Source organism: Carettochelys insculpta, chromosome 23, assembly GCF_033958435.1.
Source record: "Carettochelys insculpta isolate YL-2023 chromosome 23, ASM3395843v1, whole genome shotgun sequence".
Classification (NCBI taxonomy): domain Eukaryota; kingdom Metazoa; phylum Chordata; order Testudines; family Carettochelyidae; genus Carettochelys; species Carettochelys insculpta.
Window position 1 is genome coordinate 1,140,518 of NC_134159.1, and position 26,560 is coordinate 1,167,077.

The window sequence follows — 26,560 nt, forward strand, 5'->3', positions numbered from 1 at the left end:
ATGGAGACCTGGTGGGATGACTCGCATAACCGGAGCACGGTAATGGAAGGGTGTAAACTGTTTAGGAAGGACAGACGGGAGAAGAGGAGGAGGAGTTGCGCTCTATGTGAGGGAGCAGTATGATTGCTCAGAGCTCCAGTATAAGGAGGGAGAAAATCCAGTTGAGTATCTTTGGGTTAAACTTAGAGGCAGAAGTAACAGAGGTGATGCTGTAGTTGGTGTCTGCTATAGACCGCCAGATCAGGGAGATGAGGTAGATGAGGATTTCTTCAGACAGCTAAGAGAAGCTTCCAAATCACAGACCCTGGTTCTCATGGGAGAGCTTAATTATCCGGACATTTTCTGGGAGATCAACACAGCAGCACACAGACAATCCAGGAAGTCTTTGGAGAATGCTGGGGATAACTTCCTGGTACAACTGCTGATGGAACCGACCAGGGACCATGCACAAATTGACTTGTTGCTCACAAACAGGGAAGTGTGGGAAGGTGGAGGTCAGCCTTTGGTGGGCAAGGAACAAGTGAAGAGCTACTTAGAAAAACTAGATGTACACAAATCCATGGGTCTGGATTTAATGCACCCAAGGGTACTGAGGGAATTGGCAGACGTCATTGCCGAGCCTTTGGCCATTATCTTCAAAGACTCTTGGAGATCCGGAGAGATCCCAGATGACTGGAAAAAGGCAAATGTAGTGCCCATCTTTAAAAAAGGAAAGAAGAACAATCCAGGGAACTATAGACCGGTCAGGCTTACCTCAATCCCTGGGAAAATAATAACAGAGAGGAAGCCATGCTAGTCTATACACTATCAAAACAAAAAGCAGTCAAGTAGCACTTTAAAGACTAGCAAAATAGTTTATTAGGTGAGCTTTTGTGGGACAGACCCACTTCTTCAGACCATAGCCAGACCAGAACAGACTCAATATTTAAGGCACAGAGAACCAAAAACAGTAAGCAAGGAGGACAAATCAGAAAAAGATAATCAAGGTGAGCAAATCAGAGAGTGGAGGGGTGGGGGGGAAGGTCAAGAATTAGACTGAGCCAAGTATACAGACGAGCCCCTGTAGTGACTCAGAAAGTTCCCATCACGATTTAAACCATGTGTTAATGTGCCGAATTTGAATAATTTGAATTATTCAATTGAATTTGAATTATTCAAATTCGGAACATTAACACATGGTTTAAATCGCGATGGGAACTTTCTGAGTCACTATAGGGGCTCGTCTGCATACTTGGCTCAGTCTAATTCTTGACCTTCCCCCCCACCCCTCCACTCTCTGATTTGCTCACCTTGATTATCTTTTTCTGATTTGTCCTCCTTGCTTACTGTTTTTGGTTCTCTGTGCCTTAAATATTGAGTCTGTTCTGGTCTGGCTCTGGCCTGAAGAAGTGGATCTGTCCCACAAAAGCTCATCACCTAATAAAATATTTTGCTACTCTTTAAAGTGCTACTTGACTTCTTTTTTGTTTTGCGAAAATAATGGAGGAGATCCTCAAGGAATCCATTTTGGAGCACTTGGAAGAGGGGAAAGTGATCAAAAGTAGCCAACATAGATTCACCAGGGGCAAGTCCTGCCTGACCAATCTGATTAGCTTCTATAACGAGGTAACAAGCTGTGTGGACATGGGGAAGTTAGTGAATGTGATATACCTTGACTTCAGCAAAGCTTTTGATATGGTCTCCCACAAAATTCTTATCCATAAGTTAAGGATGTATGGATTTGATCCATGGACTATAAGATGGACAGAAAGCTGGCTCAATAGTCGGGCCCAATGGCTAGTGGTCAATGGCTCAATATCTGGATGGTGGTCGGTTTCAAGCAGAGTGCCCCAAGACTCAGTTCTGGGGCTGGTGTTGTTCAACATCTTTATTAATGACCTGGATGAGGGACTGGATTGCACCCTCGGCAAATATGTGGATGACACTAAGCTAGGAGGAGAAGCAGATATGTTGGAGGGTAGAGCTAGGGTCCTAAGTGACCTGGATTAACTGGAGGATTGGGCCAAAAGAAATCTGATATGGTTCACAAGGAGAAGTGTCAAGTCCTGCACCTGGGGCGGAAGAATCCCAAGCATTGTTATAGGCTGGGGACTGACTGGTTCAGCAGCAGTACAGTGGAAAGGGACCTAGGGGTTATGGTGGATGAAAGGCTGGATATGAGTAAGCAGTGTGCCCTTGTAGCCAAGAAAGCTAATGGCATACTAGGGTGCATTAGGAGGAGCACTGTGAGCAGAGGATGGACAAGAGCATCATTTGTGCTCTGTATTCCTTGATCTTTCTTCCTAGGAAGTGGATGTGCTGGACCAGGTTCAGTGGAGGGCAATGAAAATGATTAAGGGGCTGGAGCACATGACCTATGGGGAGAGGCCGAGCCATTTGGGCTTATTTAGTTTGCAGAAGAGAAGACTGAGGGGTGATTTAATAGCAGCCTTCAACAACGAGAAGGGGCTCTCTAAAGAGGATGGAGAGAGAGTGTTCTCAGTGGTGACAGACGGCAGAACAAGGAGCAATGGTCTGCAGTTACAGAGGGAGAGGAGTACGTTGGATATTAGGAAAAACTGTTCCACCAGGCGGGTGGTGAAGCATTGGAATGTGTTGCCTAGAGAGGTGGTGGATTCTCCATCCCTTGCGGTTTTCAAGTCCCGGCTTGACAAAGTCCTGGCTTGGATTACTTAGTTGGGGTTGGTCCTGCTTTGGGCAGGGGGCTGGACTACATGACCTCCTGAGGTCCCTTCTAGCCCTGGGATTCTGTGATTCTATGACTGAACCACTGCCAACAAAATCTGAATCATGCTGCAGAGCTGAAGTGGGGCTAGAGGGCTGAGAAACAAAGCTGGTACTGATCTTCAGAACGGGGCAGCACAGCAACCGGAGCCTCTCACTGCACAGTCTAGCTGCAGTCTGGAGTCAGAGGAGAAACCTCAGGGGTGGCTGCGTTAGTCTGTATTCTAAAAGAACAGGCTGGCGACGCAGGGGCAGGGCAGAGCCAGGCAGAGCTGTGGGCTCTCACCTCTGCTCTGAGCTTACTTCCCTTCCAAAGGGCGGGGAGGGGGTGAAGGGTGTCAGCTGGGGTGGAAGGGAGAGGAGGGTCTTGAAGAAAGTGAAGCCAGTGACAGGCAGGAGGGAGCTTCAGGCAATGGGCCTGGACTCAAGTGGTGCCCTGCTGGGCGTGTGTGGGTGTGCATGCCTGCGTGGGTGGGCGTGCATGCGTGGGCGGGTGTGCCTGGGGGTGCATGCCTGCGTGGGTGGGCGTGCATGCGTGGGCGGGTGTGCCTGGGGGTGCATGCCTGCGTGGGTGGGCGTGCATGCGTGGGCGGGTGTGCCTGGGGGTGCATGCCTGCGTGCGTGGGGGTGCGTGCCGGCATGGGTGGGGGTGCGTGAGATTGCATACCTGCGTGGGTGGGGGTGCGTGAGTGTGCATGCCTGGGTGTGCGTGCCTGTGTGGGTGTGCATGCCTGCGTGGGTGGGTGGGTGTGTGTGGGTGTGCGTGCCTGCGTGGGTGGGTGTGCCTGCCTGCGTGGGTGGGTGGGCATGCGTGGGTGGGTGGGCATAGGTGTGACTGTTGAAGGCAATCCTGGAGATTTCAATAGGTTATTTTTAATGACAAAACTTGGCTGCCTGAGAAGATTCGTTAACCTCATTCGCCTGCTCCATGATGACATGACTGACTTTGTTCTTTCAAAAGTGAGTCCTCAGACCCATCTGAGATAGCCAGTGGTGTGAAGCAAGGGTGCGTGCTGGCCCCAGTGTTATTCAACCTCTTTTTCACATGCATCCTCAGCCATGCAGTTAGGGACCGGGACCATGGAGTCTACAGAAAATACAGACTTGATGGGTCACTTTTCGACCTCCATCGTCTGAATCCTAAAACCAAGATGCTTAAGAGGCTCATCCTTGAAGCTCTTTTCGCTGATGACTGTGCACTTATGGCACACAAGGAATCTGATCTCCAGCTCATCGTCAACAAGTCTGCTGATGCCACTCGCCTCTTTGGTTGGACCATCAGCCTAGGAAACACCGAGGTGCTGTTTCAACCTGCTCCAGGATCTGCTGTTCTCCCCACTTCAATCTTTATGGAAGGAACAGAGTTAAAAACAGTAGAGGAGTGCAAGTACGTTGGCAGTGTGATAGCCAATGCTGGCTCCCTTGACAAAGAAATCAGTGCCAGAATCTGCCAGGCCAGCCAAGCACTAGGACGTCTGAGAGCGCGAGTGTTGAATCAGCACAATATCCGACAGTCTGCTAAACTGAAAGTGTACAAGGGTGTAGTCCTGACCAGTCTCCTGTATGGCTGTGAAACCTGGACCTTGTACAGAAAACATATAAAACTGCTGGAGTGCTTCCACACACGCAGCCTGAGGTCAATACTGCACATTCAATGGCAGGACAGAGTTAGGAACCTGGAAATCCTGGACAGAGCAGGAACCATGAGCATCGAAGCCATGATTCTGAAAGCCCAACTTCGCTGGACAGGGCACGTCATACGAATGGAGGAGTCGAGAATCCCTAAGCAACTCCTCTACGGTGAACTCTCCAGGGCAGAAGGAATCAAGGCAGGCCTCGTAAGAGGTATAGAGACTGTGTGAAGGCCAACATTGCTCATGCTGGTTTAAAACCAGATCAGCTAGAGCACCATGCAAAAGACCAACCAGCCTGGCCTGCTCTCTTACGACACGCGTACGACAATTTTGAAGAGCAGCGACACGTACGCCTCATTGATGCTCGTGAGAGAAAGAAAGCAACAGCAGCAGCTGCACCAAGAGAGCCAGGACAATTCCCTTGCCCCCACTGTGAACGTCCAGGCCCTTCAAAGCTTGGACTCCTCAGCCACGTGCCAGTCCACAACTGATGAGCCTGCGCAAGCTCAAGACGTCGTCGTTGGACACGACAGACTCCCTACGTACATACGTTTTTAATGACATCACATCACATGGGAAACAGTCACCTCTGGGAGCAGCTCCAGCCAGCGCTGCCGCTCCGTATGAGGCCCCTGGGGCTCCTGGCTGGTTGGGGCTGTAAGAGGATGGGGTTTCTGGGCACAGCTGGAGAAACCAATCCAGGGTGCCTTTGTGTAAGGGGACTGTTGGCCCCTTACTAAAACTCAGGGGGTTGGTTGGCTGGCTGCCAGTACTGAAAGGGGAAGGGTCCCTGAGAAACCAGGGCCCTGAGACGGACAGTCCCCAGGGACAATGGGAAGAGGCCACACTCCAGGTCATCCAGACTGACAGGGTCGGACAGGCCAATGAGGGAATCAGGAGGCCAGGTCCCATCCTCCCTGTGAGCTGGTTTTGACTGGGGCTCTGGGGAGAAGAGGAGCTAAGAAGAGCAGCAAGGACTGAAGCCCTGCAGTAACAGCCAGAGACACACACAGCCCCAGGGCATAGCTGTGCTGGGGACAGCCCTGCAGTCACAGAGCCAGAGACACACACAGCCCAAGGGCACAGCTGTGCTGGGGACAGCCCTGCAGTCACAGAGCCAGAGACACACACAGCCCAAGGGCACAGCTGTGCTGAGGGGCAGCCCTTCAGTGACAGCCAGAGACACACACAGCCCAAGGGCACAGCTGTGCTGAGGGGCAGCCCTGCAGTGACAGCCAGAGACACACACAGCCCCAGGGCACAGCTGTGCTGGGGACAGCCCTTCAGTGACAGCCAGAGACACACACAGCCCAAGGGCACAGCTGTGCTGAGGGGCAGCCCTGCAGTGACAGCCAGAGACACACACAGCCCCAGGGCACAGCTGTGCTGGGGGCAGCCCTGCAGTGACAGCCAGAGACACACACAGCCCAAGGGCACAGCTGTGCTGGGGACAGCCCTGCAGTGACAGCCAGAGACACACACAGCCCCAGGGCACAGCTGTGCTGGGGGCAGCCCTGCAGTGACAGCCAGAGACACACACAGCCCAAGGGCACAGCTGTGCTGGGGGCAGCCCTGCAGTGACAGAGCCAGAGACACACACAGCCCAAGGGCACAGCTGTGCTGGGGGACAGCCCTGCAGTGACAGAGCCAGAGACACACACAGCCCCAGGGCACAGCTGTGCTGAGGGCAGCCCTTCAGTGACAGCCAGAGACACACACAGCCCCAGGGCACAGCTGTGCTGGGGACAGCCCTGCAGTGACAGAGCCAGAGACACACACAGCCCAAGGGCACAGCTGTGCTGGGGGCAGCCCTGCAGTGACAGCCAGAGACACACACAGTCCAGGGGCGCAGCTGTGCTGGGGGGCAGCCCTGCAGTGACAGCCAGAGACACACACAGTCCAGGGGCACAGCTGTGCTGGGGGGCAGCCCTGCAGTGACAGCCAGAGACACACACAGTCCAGGGGCACAGCTGTGCTGGGGACAGCCCTGCAGTCACAGAGCCAGAGACACACACAGCCCAAGGGCACAGCTGTGCTGGGGACAGCCCTGCAGTCACAGAGCCAGAGACACACACAGCCCAAGGGCACAGCTGTGCTGAGGGGCAGCCCTTCAGTGACAGCCAGAGACACACACAGCCCAAGGGCACAGCTGTGCTGAGGGGCAGCCCTGCAGTGACAGCCAGAGACACACACAGCCCCAGGGCACAGCTGTGCTGGGGACAGCCCTTCAGTGACAGCCAGAGACACACACAGCCCAAGGGCACAGCTGTGCTGAGGGGCAGCCCTGCAGTGACAGCCAGAGACACACACAGCCCCAGGGCACAGCTGTGCTGGGGGCAGCCCTGCAGTGACAGCCAGAGACACACACAGCCCAAGGGCACAGCTGTGCTGGGGACAGCCCTGCAGTGACAGCCAGAGACACACACAGCCCCAGGGCACAGCTGTGCTGGGGGCAGCCCTGCAGTGACAGCCAGAGACACACACAGCCCAAGGGCACAGCTGTGCTGGGGGCAGCCCTGCAGTGACAGAGCCAGAGACACACACAGCCCAAGGGCACAGCTGTGCTGGGGGACAGCCCTGCAGTGACAGAGCCAGAGACACACACAGCCCCAGGGCACAGCTGTGCTGAGGGCAGCCCTGCAGTGACAGAGCCAGAGACACACACAGCCCCAGGGCACAGCTGTGCTGGGGACAGCCCTTCAGTGACAGCCAGAGACACACACAGCCCCAGGGCACAGCTGTGCTGGGGACAGCCCTGCAGTGACAGAGCCAGAGACACACACAGCCCAAGGGCACAGCTGTGCTGGGGGCAGCCCTGCAGTGACAGCCAGAGACACACACAGTCCAGGGGCGCAGCTGTGCTGGGGGGCAGCCCTGCAGTGACAGCCAGAGACACACACAGTCCAGGGGCACAGCTGTGCTGGGGGGCAGCCCTGCAGTGACAGCCAGAGACACACACAGTCCAGGGGCACAGCTGTGCTGGGGGCAGCCCTGCAGTGACAGCCAGAGACACACACAGCCCAAGGGCACAGCTGTGCTGGGGGACAGCCCTGCAGTGACAGCCAGAGACACACACAGTCCAGGGGCGCAGCTGTGCTGGGGGGCAGCCCTGCAGTGACAGCCAGAGACACACACAGCCCAAGGGCACAGCTGTGCTGGGGGGCAGCCCTGCAGTGACAGAGCCAGAGACACACACAGCCCCAGGGCACAGCTGTGCTGGGGGGCAGCCCTGCAGTGACACAGCCAGAGACACACACAGCCCCAGGGCACAGCTGTGCTGGGGGCAGCCCTGCAGTGACAGCCAGAGACACACACAGCCCCAGGGCACAGCCGTGCTGGGGGACAGCCCTGCAGTGACAGCCAGAGACACACACAGCCCCAGGGCACAGCTGTGCTGGGGGGCAGCCCTGCAGTGACAGAGCCAGAGACACACACAGCCCCAGGGCACAGCTGTGCTGGGGGGCAGCCCTGCAGTGACAGAGCGAGAGACACACACAGCCCCAGGGCACAGCTGTGCTGGGGGGCAGCCCTGCAGTGACAGAGCCAGAGACACACACAGCCCCAGGGCACAGCTGTGCTGGGGGGCAGCCCTGCAGTGACAGAGCCAGAGACACACACAGCCCAAGGGCGCAGCTGTGCTGGGGGGCAGCGCTGCAGTGACAGAGCCAGAGGTCCATGCAGCCCAAGGAGCGCTGATCTTGTGCTCAGAAGCAGACCTGCGGTGACCAGAGAGCCAAAGGGGTCAGAGAAGCAGTGCAGGAAGCTGGAGGCAACATCTGCAGCTGGGTGTGGCGAGCAGCTGAGACCAGCGAAAGATCGGGAGAGGCTCTGGGCAGGGACACACCACTGCCAGGAGGCCTTGCAGGCCAGACTTGGAGAGGGAGTGTAACTGCAACTGGGAGAAGGGACCTGCCATCTCAAGCCTGAAGTCCTGTGGTTACTGCCTGAGCAAGTGTGCTCAACCTGCAGCCCCATGCCCACAGCACAGCCAGGGCCGGAGAGAGCCCGGGGCTTAGGAGGCACAGACTGTGAACTGTGCTTACACTCAGCAGACTGCTGGGTGTCACTCCCCCGCCACAGAGCAGGGCTCTCTTTTAACCACTCTCATTTTTCCTTATTGCTTTCATTTGAATCAGCTGCTGTGTAATACATTGTATTTGCTTTGAACTGCATGAGGTGATCAGGAAAGCATCCAGAGTGAAGAAGCACCTGGAGCGGGGACACCCCAGCCCCTGCCCTACGTAACTACAAGGTTGGGGTTCAGCCCCAGGAAACCTGGGCCCAGCCTTGTCGGGGTTTCAAGGACTCTGCTGCTCAGAGGAGTGGAAGGGAAGCCCTCAAGGTCAAGGAGGCCATTGGGCAAAGGGAGTGGGAGCAGGGAGTCAGATCCTTTCACTGGTCCATTTCGCCGGGGTAGTACAGAAGCCAGGAAATAGCAGAACCATTCCCCTGCTTACATCTGCTTAAAAACCAGGCTACGTACAGCCCCAGGCTGGGACTTCCTTCTCACTAGGGCAAATCCAACCAGCCACCACAGCACCTCTGCCAGCCCTTGGCCAGTCAGAAGCCGCACACGCAAACCCACAGACTTCTCAGCTGCTCTCCCAGCCCAGCCCAACAACCCCAACAGCAGGTGAGAGGCTCTAAAGCCTGTTTCACCCAACACCACACAGATTCTTCCAGACCCCAAAGGGCCCAGCCCCAGGCTCCATCAATGTGTACTTGGGGCTTACCCAAATCACCACGCTCACCAGTTCTTTAGATCTAAATATCTGAAGATGTATTAATAAAAAAGAAAGAACGGGGATAGCGAGAAGAACGGTTAAAGCAAAACTTTACATCAGCCATAACTACTGGTGCAGCCAGCTGTGTTATTTGCTGATGCTTGAAAGTCTCAAAGTTCATTTCAGGTCACACAGATTCAGTCATTGGAGCATTGTAGATCCGGCCTGCTGGGGTCCACATGCTGGACATGGGCCCTTAGAGACCAAAAGACAAAGGATCCACAATGGACAGGGCTCTCTTCTTGTTGCTGTCTCTTGTGTTAGGGACAATGCCCCTTCTTCTTCCCCTAGTCCCCTGAGCATCCACCACCTTCTGACTCAGGTGGGCGGTTCTGGCAAACTGCCAATGGACCCGTTCCTTTGTTTCAGTTCAGGTCACTTGACCCTTGGGCTGCATCCCATCGACCATCCCAAGCATCTGGGATGTGGATTCTGCTGTCTGAGCACTTGTTTACAGTCCATTCATCCTGGCTGGCGCTGAGTCCACACCTCCCATTGCGAGGCTCAGCACTAAACAGTTTCTAACACAGCCCCAAGGCTAAAATCTGTAACTACCTACCCAGTGATGCAGACACACAAGTGACACACACAGGGAACCCTCAGCTTTCATTAGCCAGCTCACACGGCCCCGGCTGCCCCCAGCACGCTATCTGGGGCCAAGAGCCACCCTGGGCGTTAAAATGCTTCCAGGCCCAACACAGAAATCCAGCCACGTGACAGGAGCCTGGAGTTAGGTTCAGAACCCTCCGCTCCTCAATTACTCTGCACCCTCAGGCCCCAAAGCCACCCCTGCACTTGCCAGCACACGTAGGGGTGCACGCCCCAGCTGTGCAATCACAACCAGTGTGCACAGCCTCAGTGCCCACAAAATACCCCACCGGGGCCATCCCTGGGACAACTGCCCACTCTGTCATAGGCCCCACCCCTGCCCCACCTCCACTCCCACCCTTCCCCTCTAGTCTCCTGAGCAACACCAGTGGGCTCCCCAAAGCGCAGGGTCCCCAGAGCACAGGACCCAGGGCAACTCCAAAGCATCTGGCCACAAACCACAATGCTTCGTCCATCAGTCACACGAGACCCACACTTACAAGGCAGGATGTGTTGTGAGCAACATCACAACAACACACCACAAGGTACAGCTCTGACTTTCACTAACGACCTGCAATACTCAACCAGGACTCAGGAGCAACCCTCCAATTCCCAGCCGTCCCCCCAGCACGCTCTCCAGGGAAGACGCCAGGCCAGCCCCCTTCCCTCCCCGCATCGCTCTGCCGACCCCAATCTGCCCCGCTGTGTTCCCTTGCCCAGAGGAGCTGGAGGTGGGCGTGTCCTGGGCAGAATCTGCAGCAGGGCACTAGAAGCTGAGCCTGCAAACACACGACCTGTCCCTCCTGCACAGGTCCAAGGCAGCACCTGCAGCAGCTGGGGGTACAAGCCCTGAGCAGAGGGCCCCAGCTGGGGCGAGCTTGGCTCAGCTGTGCCAGTGGGGGGGGCACTCCCCACCTCAGACTGGGCAGCAGACAGGCTGCCAGCATCAGCGGAGTGTGGCACAGGGTCTGTCCCCACTGCGCCAGCTGCCCAGGATGCAGAGGCCTTCCCATGTGCTACATCCCCAGCAGCAGTCCAGCCCCGGGACCCCAATGAAGGGGAGCTGAGGCACGGAGTGGGCAGGGACTGCCCGAGCTCTCACCAGGCAGAGCCTGGGCCCAGAGCCCTCCTGCATAGGCTGCTCCTCCACCCCCACGTAGTGCTCCCTGGGCAGGGCCAGCAGCTGAGGGGTCCCTGCCAAGGCCTGTCTGATCAGCAGCTGTAGCCCCAGCTTGGTCTCTGCTGCCCACGGTGTGGAGACAACACAGAGGGGCTCTTACCTTGGGGTGGGGAGGAGCGAAGCCCATCCAGGGCAGCTCTACGGTGTGTGAGACGTGCCGGCTTGCCCCATCGTGCTTCCTGAAAGAGAAGAAATCCGCCTGGTACTGCTGGCCCCCAGCCGTGACCTCACCACAGCGTTGGACCAGTGGGGCTCAGGGGAGAAGCCTGCGGGGGATTCCCAAGGGCAGGGAGCTGCCAGGGGACCCACCGGGAGCTGCTTAGCAGCTGCCTCGGGGGCAGGCTGTGCCCAGGAGCAACATGGTGCTGCAGGGGCCCATCCGGGGCTGGCTTCAGGGCACTCGATTTAACAAAGCCCCCAAGAAAAGTGCAGCAGCAGCAGCAGCAACTGCCTGCACCAGGCGCTGCTCTGGCTCTGAACGCGCAACCGAAGCAGTCAGGGGGCAGCGGCTCCAGGCCTTGCAACGTACGCCCCGGCTCCCACGCCTGAGACCTGCGGCTGGCCAGTGGCGCTCTGGTGCAGCGCCTCAGACGGCTGTGCAGAGGCAGCCAGGGAACCGTGGCTCTCCAAGGAAGGAGCAGCAGCAGCTGCCTGGCGAGTGGTTATCCAGGCCGCTGGTTCTAGCCACAAGGGGCTTGCAGTGACCCAGGCTCAGCGCTGCCGCACGTGGCCCCTTCCTGCCACGCCGAGGGACTGGCCTGGGCGCTCTGTCCAGCTGAGAACCCCACCTGCCAGGCGGCCCCAGAGGAAGCAGATTATGGCACCCAAGGGCACTGATCCCAGCGGCACCTGAGTCCGATCCAGCACGGAGTCTCTGCTCTGGACCCCGGCCTCGCACCGGGCACCCAACAGGGCAGTGCCCAGCTCTGGGGCGCATTTTGGCCGCCCCACGGCACAGGATCCTTGGGTCCCAGTTCTGGGCACGCAGGAGCCAATGTTGCCAGTGCAGGGGGCGGCAGGCCTGCCTGGCACTCAGCTCCTGCGGCTCCCTGCACCGCAGGGCAGACATTCCCAGCTGGGTTTGCCTTCCTGCCCTGGCCAAGCCCGCCAGCCTCGAGGGGCACTGCGACCGCACTCTGCACCCAGCGAAACCCTCCCAGGGGCTGTGCAGCCCCAGCACCAGACGCCTGTCCCCTGAGCACAGGGCCATGGAGCTCAGCAGGATGCGGCCCCCTGGGAGACGACACCTCCGCCCCTTGGCAGGGTCTGTCTCACAGCAGGGGCCACACTCAGAGCCCTCATTCCAACCCAGTCCCTGCATGGGAGCCCCCGTGTCGCTCTGGACTGACACGACTCACATTGCCACACCCATTACAGCAGCGCCCAGAAAGCCCAAGCTGGGCCCTGCCCTTGCATAGACCCAGCAGCCGTGCAGGGAGCGCGAGCTGGAGCGGGCAGGGGAGGGCTGTGCCCAGGCCAGCAGCAGAGCCAGAGATCGGGCAGCACTGACCATTAGATTACACTGCCTGCCCCTGGCTGCTCAGGGACTGAACGGCTCTGTCTCCAGGGCAGGGCTGACCCAGGGAGCGGCAGACCCAGCACCTCAGCAGAGGTCCTTGCATGGCGAGCAGCCGGGCTTCGGGGTCCTGCTCCGTCCTTGGCTCTGCTAAGCACCAAGAGCCCAGGGCTCAGCTTGTGTCAGGCCTGAGTGAGCCCCAGCTCCAGCCCAGACGCAGTGGGTCCTTCCTGGTGAGCGTCACTGGGCCTGGAGCTGGAGCTGGGCCTGACTCCATGGGAGACGAGGAGGGTTGGACCAGGCCAGGAGAGTCACCAAGGAACCTCAACAGGGGTCTAGGAGCCCCCCACGCTGCACAGCTGGGGAGAGGCACCTCTCACATGGCCCTGAGCTACAGCAGCAAGACAGGCCTGGGGGAGACCTCTCTCCCTGCCAAAGGCCGGAGCCAGCCTGCACTCCTCAGCCTCAGCCCCAGCCCAGGTCTATACAACCACGAATGACATGGAACGACTGTAACAGCAACGAAGGGTCCTGTGGCACCTTACAGACTAGCAGAAAAGTTTTGAGCATGAGCTTTCGTGAGACCAGCATCTGATGAAGTGAGTCTGTGCGGAGCGAAAGCTCATGCTCAAAACTTTTCTGCTAGTCTATAAGGTGCCACAGGACCCTTCGTTGCTGTTACAGAACCAGACTAACACGGCTACCCCTCTGATACATGGTATGACTGAAGAAGGAAAAGTTATTTACTCCCACAAGCAGGTCAGCTCAGAAACGTACAGGCGCAGATTTCAAACAAGCCAACTCAATGATTTCTTCACAGACAGCCTGGGGAACTCTGCGCCGGGGACGTGGAAAGGCCCATGTGACAACCGTGTTCTGAATGAGAATGAAATAAGATCAAGCAAGTCTGTCCATCAGTGCCACTAACCAGGCTGGGCCGGGAAGACGTCCCCAGCCCTGTTTGTCAGACAGCAGCTATGGGCAAGGGGAGGGATCACTGGGTGATACCCTGGCACACCTGGCACTGGGTCAACTTGCTGGGTTACCTGCCCAAAAGTTAAAGTTTTCAAGTGCCATAGTAGCACATGGGAAAAGGGACAGACAGATATTCGTATTAGTCTGTATGCTACCAAAACAAAAAAGCAGTCATGTAGCACTTTAAAGACTAACAAAATAATTTATTAGGTGATGAGCTTTCATGGGACAGACCCACTTCTTCAGCCCATAGCCTTACCAGAACAAACTCAATATATAAAGCACAGAGGTCCAAAAATTGTTATCAAGGTTGGCAAATCAGAAGAGCAGGGGCCGCCAGGAGAGGGGTGTGGGGTGGGGAAGTTAAGAGTCAGATAAAACAAAGTATGTAAAAGAGTCCTTATAATGAGCCAGGTAATTGCTGTCCTGGTTCAAACCACGTGTTAACATGTCAAATTTGAATATAAATGACAGTTCTGAGCGTTCCCTCTGTAGACAGTTGTTAAAATTCCTTTGCGGTAAAACGCAGACTTTCAGGTCGTTATCAGAATGGCCGACTCCACTAAAGTGCTGGCTGACAGGTTTGTGAGTGAGGGGTTTTTTGATGCCTGTTTTGTGTCCATTCATTCTTTGTCAAAGAGTGTTTGCAATCTGTGCAAAAAAATATGGTGTGTGCGCATTGTTGGCACATGATGGCATATATGATGTTAGTTGAGGAACAGGAGAATGTGCCTGTGATTCTGTGAATAACCTGGTTAGGTCCAGTGATGGTATCTCCAGAATGGATAAGTGGACAAAGTTGGCAACGGGGCTTGTCGCAAGGAAAAGTTCCAGGGCTGGTATTATTGTGGTATAGGTTGTCTATCAGAGAGAACAGGCCTGTCACCTAGGGCCTTCTGGAGTGTGGCATCATGATTTAGAACAGGTTGTAGGTCTTTAAAGATGCGTTGCAGTGGTTTGAGTTGGGGGCTGTAGGTAATGACCAGTGGTGTTCTGTTCTTGGCTTTTTTGGGCCTATCTCCTGGTGGGTAATTCAGATTTATGAATATTTGGTAAAGATCTTGTAGTTTTGGTCTCCATCAGTAGGATCAGAGCAAATGCAATTGTACCTAAGGGCTTGACTGTAAACAATGGATCTAGTTGTGTGTGCAGGATGGAAGCTAGAAGCGTGTAGGTAAGTATAGTGATCAGTGGGTTTCCGGTAGAGTGTGGTGCCGATCAGGCCATCCTTGACTTGTACTGTGGTGTCCAGGAAATGCAACTCCCCCGTGGAGTAGTCGAGGCATAAGTTGATGGTGGGGTGCAGATTGTTAAAGTCTCTGTGGAATAATTCTAGAATCTCTATACCATGGGTCCAAACATAAAGTTGTCGTTGATGTATCGTAAGTGGAGGAGGGGCAATGGGGACAAGAGCTGAGGAATTGTTGTTCCAGGTCAGCCATAAATGTATTAGCATATTGTGGGGCCCTGCGGGTGCCCACAGCAGTTCCACTAATCTGGAGGTATAAATTGTCCCCAAATCGGAAATAATTGTGGGGGAGAACAAAGTTACAGAGGTCAGACACCAGATGGGCTGTGTGACATCAGGGATGGTATTCCTGATCGCTTATAATCCGTCTGGGAAGCCAGCAGTGAGCTCCAGCTGGGTCAGAGGCTGCGCTGTGCTCAGCACTGGGGGCTCCCCAGGAGGCTCTGCTCCAGAGACTGGCTGAGCACAGGCCACCTTGCGGAGGGAGGAGGGGTTGGAGGGTGTCGCCAGTGGTGGGAAGAGAGGCAGGATCGGGCCGAGCTGGGGGCTGGTCTGGGTCATGGGCTAAGAGGGATATTAGCAAGGGCCCTACAAAATGGCCAGAGCACCTTCTGGGGCAGCCTCCCCCTGCTGCCATGTCAGAAGCCCCAGGGGCCAAAGCCTAGACACTCCGTGTTCCCAGCATGAGACCAGGGACCACGGCCGGGGAATGGGACTGGAGCACACTCAGAGGCCCCTGACCGACACGGTGGCCGAGCCGGAGCTGCTGGCACCTTCAAGCCCACACACTCACCCCGTTACCCAGTCATGGCTCCAAGCCCCAGGCGTGCGGGTCTCTTGTTTTACTGTCACCAAGCACAGAGGGAAACTGAGGCACCAACTGCCCACCCAGCAGAGCATGGACCTTCTAGTGCCAGTGGTGTTCTCTGGCTGGCTCAGGAGGCCTCACAGGAAGGCCCACACACGCCCCCAAGGGAGTGTTGTCTAGTGACGAGTGCCGCAAACCTCAGCTTGGAGAGTAAATTCCTACCTGTGCCTCCCCCCCGCCCCTTTGGCTGCTATCTCCTAGCGGGTCCCTGCGGGTCTGACTCCTGCCTGGACCAAGAGACGTCCCGTGGGGCATGGGTGCTGCTGGAGCTCCCCCACTGCCCATTGTCCATGCAGCCCAGTGCTCAGCCCGGGGCGGTGGGAGAGGCTGAGCCAGGCCTGCCCGGGGCAGAGCGGACTGTGCCGACAGCAGCGTTGGTTGGGCAAGGCCGCGGTGGAGCGAGGGGCGGGCGGAGTGCAGGGGACTCACGCAGCCGGGCTTCCTGGGCGCCTGCTGCCTGGAGTCTCCCAGCACTGGACTCCCTGCAGGCGGCTGCGCTCAGCACCACCTCCTGGGGCTCAGACAAGCCAGCATCTCCCCACTGGCTTTTGGCGCCCCCAAGGGAGCCTGTGTCCCCCCACGCGGCTGGGAGCAGCCAGAGAGGATGAGCTGCAGGCCAGGAGTGCTGCAGCCCCCCCAGGTAGCCGGAGCGCCCCAGAGAGCAGCGAGATCCCCCGGCTCAGCCGAAATTGGGGCCTGGCCCTGTGGTGCTCAGCTCAGGGCACCTCTGCTCCCAGCGCTGGGCTCTGGGGCTCGGCTAGCTCAGGCCTGTCCCCCGGGAGCAGCCAGGCAACGACCAACCTATCGCAGCCCTACGTGGGGGCCTCTCGAATCCCACTGGGGAGGGAGCTGAGTGCAGTTACTCACCAGTGCCAGGGCATGTGAACACCTACGGGGTCCTCTGCCCCCGCCGCTCCCCGACATGCCACACGTCACCCATGACCATGTGCCTAGACCCTAACCTCCGCCCCGGGCTCTCTGCCCGTGCAGCACCAGCACCAGCACTAGCGCAGCCTGAGCAGGGCAAGGCCCATCCAGCCCCGGGGCCCCGGCCTTTCTTGAAAGCGAGTCCTGTGCTCCCTGGCCTGGCCTGACTGCTAAGAGGCAGCTGCTTGGATGCAGGGGCTCTGATGCGGTGAGCTCAGCTGGTCCCTGGATTTAATCTGCACCTAAGTCACAACCTTGGGCCAGGCCAGCACTCTGGATAACTCACCGGAAGAGCCAAGTGTCGCAGAGTCCTTGGCAAACATCCCCTGCCTTATGGATGGTATGAAACTGCCAGCAACATGCGTACCGATGAACTGCAGTGGCAGGCATGGCCCGGCCAAGCTGGCTGGTATTTAACGAGCCTGGGGCCTTCCTTTCCTGTTGCAGTCATGACCCTTCATTAATTGCTGTCCTGCTGGGCTCCTCATTAAGAGGAGGAATGCACGTGCCACTCCAGAGAGCCCCACAAGCCACCTGAGCCAGGGGCTGCCTGTGGTCTCCCCCACCCGCAGGGACTCACGGGGATGACGATTAGCAGGACAAATGGGGAAGCCTGTGATTAACTTCACAAAGGTGAGTGCCAAGGAAAAGGAAACTGGCTGTGGGCCCAGTTCTGCTAGCGAGGGCCTGAAACCGCCCACCCAGCTTACGGCAGCCAGCAAAGCCTCAGGAGTACCTCAGCTGGTCTCTCTGCTTTGCTGGAGGATTTGCGGAGGTGCTGGGGAGCCCCCACTTCATATGGCAAATCTGTCACGAGGAAAGAGTTTCTCCCGAGAGTTTGTTGAGCATTTGACTCCAATGGAGGTTGAAAAAACAACAAGCAAATGAGATTTTCAAGGATTCTGATTGAAAATCTGTTCCCCAGGCAGCTGTCCTGTTCTATTCACAGGCTACCATGCGAATGGCACTCAGGGGGCCAGTCCTCTGGGGGCAACTGGCCCTGGGACTCCCCATGTAAACGCGAGCCTTAAAAACTGAAACCAGACGCCCAGCGCCCCTGAGGCCTCCTTTCAGCAGCCGGCCTGCGAAGCAAAGGAAGGAGGAGCACTTCCCCTTTCCTGCCAACACCTGCAGGTCACCCGATGCTGGACCGCTGGCGCACGATGGGCCTCAGTCTGCCAGGGTCTAGCACACGCCCGCTGCGCAGAGACACCTGCTGGGGAGGCAAAATCCTGGTCAGCGAAGAGCTGCGCTGGGCTGTCCCAGGTGTGGTGCTTGTGAGCTGGGGGGTGGCTCTCCGAGTGAGCAGCCACTGCAATGCCCAGGTGGTGCTGGGCGCTGAGCTCCTGGTCCAGCCACCAGTGTTCCCACGGCAGCGCCTGTCCGGCGGGTGGGCTTGGGGAATGAGTCACTGCAGCAGGGAGGGGCCAGGGAAGCTCTTGTGGGGGTAGAGAGGGACCGCGAGGCCCCCGCCAGGCGCTCGGCTCGCTGGGTTTTCTGGCTGGGGGAGTGCTGGTGCCCAGCTGCTCTCTGGCACGGAGGCAACCAGCCCAAGTGTGCTGCAAGCAGGCTGGCACAGCACCCATTCCCCTGCTTCCAGCCAGGCCAGGCTAACCAGAGCCCCAGAGCAATGGGGGCACTCGATACCCCAGCAGCCAAGGCCTTGGCCTGGAGGAGTGTAGGGGAGACCATAGAACCATGGAGTTCTAGACTCCTGGGGCTGGAAGGGACCTCAGGAGGGCATCAAAACCAGCTCCCTCCCTAGAGCAGGATCAACCCCAACTAAACCATCCCAGCCAGGGCTTTGAGGAGCCAGGACTTAAAAACCTCCAGGGGTGGAGAATCCACCACATCTCTAGGCAACACATTCCAATGCTTCACCACCCTCCTGGGGAAACAGTTTTTCCTAATATCCAAACTACACCTCTCCCTTTGTAACTTCAGACCATTGCCCCTTGTTCTGCCGTCTGTCACCACTGAGAACAGCCTCTCTCCATCCTCTTTAGAGCTCCCCTTCAGGAAGTTGAAGGCTGCTATCAAATCCACCTCACTCTTCTCTTCTGTAAACTAAATAAGCCCAAATCCCTCAGCCTCTCCTCATAGGTCACATCTTCCAGCCCCCTAATCATTTTTGTTGCCCTCCACTGCACCCGCTCCAATGCGGCACATCCTTTCCATACTGGGCAGCCCAGAACCAGACACAATATTCTAGATGTGGCCTCACCAGTGCTGAGTAGAGGGGCATAATAACTTCTCTAGATCTGCTGGAAATGCTCCTCCTAATGCACCCCAATATGCTGTTAGCCTTTTTGGCTACCAGGGTACATTGTTGACTCATATCCAGCCTCTCATCCACTGAAATCCCCAGGCCCTTTTCTACTGCACTGCTACTTAGCCAGTTGGTCCCCAGCCTGTAACACTGCTTGGGATTCTTCTATCCCAAGTCCAGGACTTCGAACTTCTCATTCTTGAATCTCATCAGATTTCTTTTGTCTAAATCTGCCAATTTGTCTAGATCACTCTGGCCCCTACCCCACCCCTGCGATGTACCTCCCTGACCCCCTAGCTTAGCATCATCTGCAAATATGCTGAGGGTGCAACCCATCCCCTCATCCAGGTTAGGTCCATAAAAGGCTGTTAGCCAGGGGGTAGGAATTGTGTCCCTGGCCTCTGTTTGTCAGAGGCTGGAGATGGATGGCAGGTGACAAGTCGTTGATTATTTTCTTTGGTCCACCCCCTCTGGGGTACCTGGCCCTGGCCATGGTGGCAGACGGGATGCTGGGCTGGATGGACCTTTGGTCTGACCCAGTCATGGCCATTTTTACATTATGTTCTTATGTAATAAAGATGTGGAACAGATGGAGTGGGGCAGGGGAGGAATTCAGGGGTAGCCCTACCCTGGCACACAGGCAGGGCTCTGGGAGTCGGCCTCGATGGCCGCAGGAGGCAGGTCCGAGCCCTGCTGCTCTGCCCACACCTGCTGTGAGCCAGAGGGGCCTGCAGCAGCCCCACAGCTCTGTCCCTCTCCCAGGCTGCTCCTCCACCCCTCTTCTCTCTCCTGATCCTGGCCCGCCTCAGGGACACCAGGCAGTTGCCACAGGGTGCTGCCCTGGCTTGGGGACACTGTCACCCCCTTGGGCCAGGCTCACAGGGGCGAGGCCGTGTAGGAGAGCTGAGCTAGTTGGTGGTGGGCAAGGGGCCAGTCCTGCATCACTGATACAGCTACCGATGACCCCTGCCTCCGTCTGCCAGAGGGGGCGTCCTGCAGAGGCCAGGTGAGCAGCCCCAGGGCAGAGAGGGGGACTCAACCTCAGAAAAAGAGCCCGGATCGAAAGGACAAAGGTTAAACTAGGTTCGTCGGGGGGAGGGGATACAAGCCCTGAGGTAAGTGGGGACGGAGGAGGGAACAATCAAGCGGGTTTCCTGGGTGAAGAGGAGAAAGTGGGCGAATCAGCCACATCTCTGAGGTGCTTGTACACAAATGCCAGAAGCCTGGGAACAAACAGGAAGAATTCGAGGCCCTGGCACAGTCAGAGAAGTGTGAGGTGGTTGGAATAACGGAGACTTGGTGGGACAATTCGCATAACTGGGGCACGTTCATGGAAGGGTATAAACTGTTCAGGAAGGACAGACGGGGAGAGAAGGAGGAGGAGCTGCGCTCTATGTGAGGGAGCAGTAGGATTGCTCAGAGCTCCAGTATAAGGAGGGAGAAAATCCAGTTGAGTATCTTTGGGTTAAGCTTAGAGGCAGAAGTAACAGAGGTGATGTTGTAGTTGGTGTCTGTTATAGGCTGCCAGATCAGGGAGATGAGACAGATGAGACTTTCTTCAGGCAGCTAAGTGAAGCTTCCAAATCACAGGCCCTGGTTCTCATGGGAGACTTTAATCATCCAGACATTTGTTGGGAGACCAACACAGCAGCGCACAGACAATCCAGGAAGTTTTTGGAGAATGTTGGGGATAACTTCCTGGTACAAGTGCTGAAGGAACCGACCATGGGCCGTGCGCAACTTGACCTGCTGCTCACAAACAGGGAAGAACTAGCAGGAGAAATAGAAGTTGGTGGAAACCTGGGCTGCAGCGACCATGAGATTGTAGATTTCAGGATCTGGACAAAAGGATGAAGGGTGAGCAGTGACATACAGACCCTTGATTTCAGGAGAGCAGACTTCGACTCCCTGAGAGAACTGACGGGCAGAATCCCTTGGGAAACGAAGACCCCAAACCTCCTCCTGATGCCACGTGCAAACACACTCGTGTACAAGCAAGTGAACACACGTGGGACCAATATTCCTCTTCTTCCCACTAGCAGCCCAGAAGTGAAAAGCCTGTGTACCATTGCCCTATGCTGATCAGAGCCTGCCCCGCCCTCCAGGCTTGCAGACCTTCCCTGCTGCTAAAAGCTCTCCTGCCCCCAGTATGTCTGCGGGGTAGAGCTGGGAGATTCCTCTGCTCTCCCCTAACTCAGAATCTCAGCCATGTCTATGCAAAGCCATCAACTGTGCAATCCTTAGCTGGGGTTGCGTGTCAGTCCCACACTGCAGCGCTGTAGAGAATTTGCAGACTCAGTGTGGCACCCAGAGAGGGCGAGCCGCCAAACTGTTACATGCTGATAAGGGGAAAGGAGCGAAACTGCCAAAAAATTAGACCTCATTTAGGGTAATTAAAGGGAAGGTGGCAGCTTCCACCCCCAGCTGCATCTTCTCAAGAAACAACAAATGCACAGAACTTTGTTGGCTGCGTCTCTGCAAACATGCACTGCCCCAGCTCCCTGGGAAGAGGCCACCTGGGGCCCGTCTGTGACCATTGTTCCCTGTGAGCTGGGCACTTGTGCGGCCGCTCCGGAGAGAGTCCAGTGCAGCCCAGGTGATAAGCAGAGTGCCCCCAGCCGGGTCTGTGGTGTTACTTGTGGGGCACATCCCCGGCCGTGGCGCACATCACAAAATTCATTCCATGCACAGATGGAAAAGACAAAGGGAATGTTGTCTGCTATGCTACCGATGATCACCCCCTAACAACGGCTGAGCTGCCCTGGCAGGGCTGTGCCTGCAGGGCTGGTCTGGCACCCGAGGCATTCCACAGGGCTCAGAGGCAGCCGCCCACCCTCATCTGTAATGGGGCCCAGCCAGAGCAGGAGGTGGACCCTCCGTCCCAGCCTCAGACTGGACCAGCGTGAGGCTAACCCTGTGCTCCTGACTCCTGCCTGGCAAGAGCCATTCACACCCGGCACAGCCAGGCCTGCCCTGCTGATCAGCTCCAAAGGGTAGGCTGCCACCAGTGGAGCAAAGGGAGAGCTCCCTGGGTGGCACCGGGAGCCAAGCTCCGAGCCCCTCTGCACATGCTCGGCGACCAGGTCACGGGAGCACAAGGTCAGGTGGTGAGTGAACCTCCTGCAAGGGAGACTAGCCTGGCAGCCCTGCCCCATAAGCAGCTGGAACCCCAAGTCACTCTCCCCACACTGCCAGAGGAACCCCAGGCCAGTCCTAGCTGGCCAATCCACCCAAGGCCCAGTCTGGGGGCTGGCCAGCGTGAGCAGCCCCAGGACCCACTGCAAGGAGAGGGCTTAGGGCCAGGCATGGGGGGTGTAGGCTCTGGGGGTGGGGGGAGTTTGGGGGTGGGAGAGGCGAGGGGCTGGGCAGGGGCTTGGAGTGCCCCAGGGGGTGCCCACTTTGGGCAGCTCCCCAGAAGCTGCGACATCTCCCTCTGAGTTCTAGGTGGCCCTGGGCATTGCTGCTGCCTCCACCCACAGATACCGCCCCCACAGCTCCCATTGTTGGAGGTTCCTGGCCAATGGGAAGGGCGGAGCCGGTGCTCAAGGCAGAGCTGGTATGCAGAGCCCCGTCGGCTGTCCCTGCACTTTCAGAGCCACAGGGCTACGTCACCACTTCCAGAAAGCTGTGAAAGTCACTTAGGGCATGTGTCCCTCACCAATGTGTTGCCTGGCAACCCTACACTACTGGGCCTATGGCACCCTGCCCCTCCCTCTGGGGGGATGCAGGACAAAAGTTTAGCTATTCGGACAGGCCAGAGCTCCTGTACGATGGGCACTTGTACTGCCGCTCAGGAGAGATTCAAATGCCGCCCAGCTGATAAGCAGAGCTCCCACAGCCTGGCTGCGCTTCAGTTGGCAGTGCGCATTCGCACGTCTTGGTGAACATAAAATTTATTCTGCATGAGAATGGAAAAAGTCTGCACATGGATGGAAAAGATTAGAGGGGCCATTGGTACAGTGGGCTTGTTTCATTGGCAGAAGAGGAGAGCGGGGTGATTTGATAACAGCCTTTAGCTTCCTGAAGGGGAGCTCTACAGAGGATGGAGAGAGGCTGTTCTCAGTGGTGACAGATGGCAGAACAAGCAGCAACGGTCTGAAGTTACAGAGGAAGCGGTGGAGGTTAGATATTAGGAAAAACTACTTCCCCAGGCAGGTGGTGAAGCACTGGAATGTGTTGCCCAGAGAGGTGGTGGATTCCCCATCCCTGGAGGTTTTTAAGTCCCAGCTTGACAAAGTCCTGGCCGGGAGGATTTAGTTGGGTTGATCCTGCTTTAGGCAGGGGGCTGGACTCAGTGACCTCCTGAGGTCCCTTCTGGCCCTAGGATTCTATGACACAGTTCCAATTTTATCAGGATATTTGGTAACCCTTCCAAGAGCCCTTTGTTCTGGAGAGAAGCTCAGCCTTGCTCTCAGCCTCTGCTTCCTGTGACTAGTAAAGGCAGACCAAGGGAACTGGGGAGTGGGTGGGATGTTTTGAAAAGTATGTTTCTGGTTGAAATGAAATTAGAATCATGTAGCCATTTCCCCAGACTTGTTCTGGCCCATGTGTGAACAGACAGAGCCCTTTTGCTGCCAGAACCGGGGGAGGGGGGGTGCTGCAGAGCAAATGCCTCTTAGGACATCTGCCACCTTGCATCTCTGTAAGACTGTCACGTGACTGGATTTTTATACTGGATATGGAGGCCGTTTTGTGTGTCCAGTGTCTCTAGTGGCCCCAAATACTGTCCGGGGGGGGCCGTGTGAGGTTTCTAACGAAAGCTGAGGATCCCCTGAATTTCCTGTACACTACTTATGTACAGGAATCTTGGGCTGAACAATGGGGGTGGAAACCGGGTGCTCAGACATCAAATTCACATCTCAGGAATTTGGGACTTGTCAATGGAATGCAGCCCCCTGGGCTGAGCAAAGGAACTGAAATGAGATGCCCAGACAGATTCCACCTGCCACATAAATGACAAACACAGCAACCAATTCTGTTAGTCTGTAAGGTGCCACAGGACCCTTCATTGCTGTTACAGCAACCAATGGCATTTTGCCACAGCGGCTCCCTTGGGTCAAGTGACATTGATCCTCAAGGACCTGGTGAGAAGAAAGGGCTTTGTCCTTGGACGCAAGAGCAAACCATGTGGCAGATCTAGCAGCATCCATCCATCTTGGGGACAGAAGTCTCTTGTCCCCGTTCCAAGGGTCCAGCTCACCACATCTACATTTCTCCAATAACTGAAACTAGGTAGCCTGAAATAGACTTTCACAGACTTTCAAGAATCAGCAAACAACACTGCTGGCTGCATCAGTAGCTATGATTGACATACGCAGAGTAATGCTTTAGCAATTTTCTCTCTAACTCAGTTCATTCTTTTTTATTAATAAACCTTTAGATATTTAGATCTGAAGGATTGGTAAGCATGTTGTTTTGCGTAAGATCCAAGTATATATTGACCGGTGGCTGTGGCTGGGCCCTTTGGGGCTTGGAAGAATCTGTGTGGATTTGGTGAAACAGGTTTAAGAGCCTATCATCTGAATTCAGGGGTTATTGGTCTGGGCTGGTAGAGCAGCTGGGAAGTCTGTGGGTTTGCTTGTGTAGCTTCTGGCTGGCTGTAGTGGCTGGTTGGATTTGCCTTAGTGAGAAGGAAATCCCAGCCTAGGGCTGTACGTGGCCCAGTTTTAAGCAAACATACCCTGGATTGATTTCCTTACCTGTGCTCAGAAACCCCATCCTATCACACTGAGGGTTCTGGCAGAGGTACCAGTTGGACAGGAAGTCATCTCCAGCCTTCTTGCCAGTGCTGTATGGTCAGGAGAATGGAAGAATCTGCAAGAGCTGTGCAGTCCCGAGAGCTTCTCTGCTCTGCCACACCCACAGCTTCCGAAACGTGGCTTCCCCAGGACGCCCTGGGACTGTCCTACCCCAAACTGAACAGTTGCTGGCAGCCCCTCCAAAAGAAGACAAGGACATCTTGAGCTGCCCTTGGAGAAGCCTGCACAGGTCTGTGACTGGCCTGATGTGGGTGGGGTGACAGGGGATGCTAACTTATATCAAATCCAGATACCCAATGCTGTCCAGCAGGACTGACAGGCACAGGGCAAGTGGAGCGAAGGTACCCATGCATACAGTTTGAATTTCTAATGACTCGCATTCCCGCGACCCTCGGGCCAGTGTTCCATTCAGTTATTTCCCCTGGCTGCAATAGCCATGTGGAACTGACAAAAATCAAAGTGAAACCGACCAGCCCAGCTGCATCCAAAACTCCCCCAGCATGAACAACCCCAAGGGAGAAACAGGCTTGCACAGTGGGTAGAGCGCTTCAGGTTCTTGTTCTGCCACAGCCCTCATGTGCCCTTGGTCAAGTCCCTTATTCTCTCAGGGTACAAAGAGTTTAATGGGCACAGAACAGACATCAAAACGCTCCTGATCCACAAACCAGTTAGTCTACATTTTAATGGAGTGGGCCATTCTGTTAATGACTTAAGAGTTTGTGTCTTATTGAAGCAGAATTTTCACACTGCTTTGGAAAGAGAGACTACTGAACTCTCTTTCATATTCAAATTCAACACATTAACACATGGTTTGAACCAGGATGTGAATTTTCTGGGACACTATAGGAGCTCTTTTGCATATTTAGCTTAATCTAATTCTTGACTGCCCCCACCACCACCCCTCTGCTCTCTGATTTGCTCACGTTGATCATTTTTTCTGATTTGTCCTCCTTGATTACTGCTTTTGGTTCTCTGTGCCTTCAGTATTGAGTCTGTTCTAGTCTGGCTCTGGTCTGAAGAAGTGGGTCTGTCCCATGAAATCTCATCACCTAATAAATTATTTTGTTAGTCTTTAAAGTGCTACTGGACTGCTTTTTTGTTTTGATAGTATACAGACTAGCCCGGCTCCCTCTCTGTTCCTAATCTCAGGATATAATGTGGCTACTAATTTTGCCTGGCTGCACAGGGTGTGGAATGATAAATCCATTAGTGACTGCGACACATGCCAGTACTTTGGCCCCAGGACCAGGACAGGCTCTCCAACAGCAATTGAGAGCAGGCTGAATGCTGCTTTCCCCTGTAACAATACAACCAATGTGGTTTCTCTAGCCATTTTGAGAGGCCTATAGCTTGTCTGCAGCCAGACTAAAGAGCAGCAGCCAGTAACTGTGAAGGTACAAGTCACACACTCACATTCTACATTTCAGTATAACAGAAGCGTATGAGGCTGTTATGAAGACGACGACCACATCCTCGTGCCACCCACTGTTAAACAGATCTCAAGGCGGGTAAAGAAAACTTAATTAACAGCATTTCGTCTGGCAGGCAACAACTTATCAATAGCTGAGGTGGAACAACCACTCTCTGATGATTGTTTTCACTTCTCTACTGTTTTCTGTATAGTTTTCTGTTTTCATCTGATGAAGTGGGTCTTTGTCCACGAAAGCTCATGCTCCAAAATATCTGTTAGTCTATAAGGTGCCACAGGACTTCTTGTTGTTTTTGAAGATACAGACTAACACAGCTACCCCTCTGATATCTGTTTTCTGTATAATCTCTGTCTGGTTTGTAATTGCTCCCGTCTGCTGTATAATTAATTTTGTTAGGTGTAAATCCGTTAAGGTGGTGGGTTATGATTGGTTAGGCAATTCTGTTACTGTAGGTTATGATTGGTTAGTAGAATTGTACCAAAATAGTTGGTCAAGATATAGCAAAGCAGGACTCAAGTTTCACTACTTAAACTGGGGTCCAGGAAGGAAAAAGAACAGAACAGAACATCAAGCAGGAGGGAAGACAGAACACCTTAAGGAGAACTCACCCCATCCCCCCCAAACCCTGAGGTGCAGCAACCAGCATCCAGAGAGTGA

General features: G+C 55.5%; 1 protein-coding gene across 6 annotated transcripts in view; it reads right to left on the reverse strand.

Moving 5' to 3' along the window:
• Positions 1-26,560, reverse strand: part of RAP1GAP (RAP1 GTPase activating protein) — a 121,747-nt gene that overhangs the window by 48,591 nt on the left and 46,596 nt on the right. For 4 of the 6 annotated variants that reach the window (XM_075018104.1, XM_075018105.1, XM_075018102.1 and 1 more), the window contains exon 3: positions 11,011-11,089. The exons of the other annotated variants lie outside the window; for them this stretch is intronic. In XM_075018104.1, coding sequence (XP_074874205.1) covers positions 11,011-11,089 — 79 coding nt within the window. The remainder of the gene's footprint in view (positions 1-11,010; positions 11,090-26,560) is intronic. 6 annotated transcript variants of the gene reach the window in all.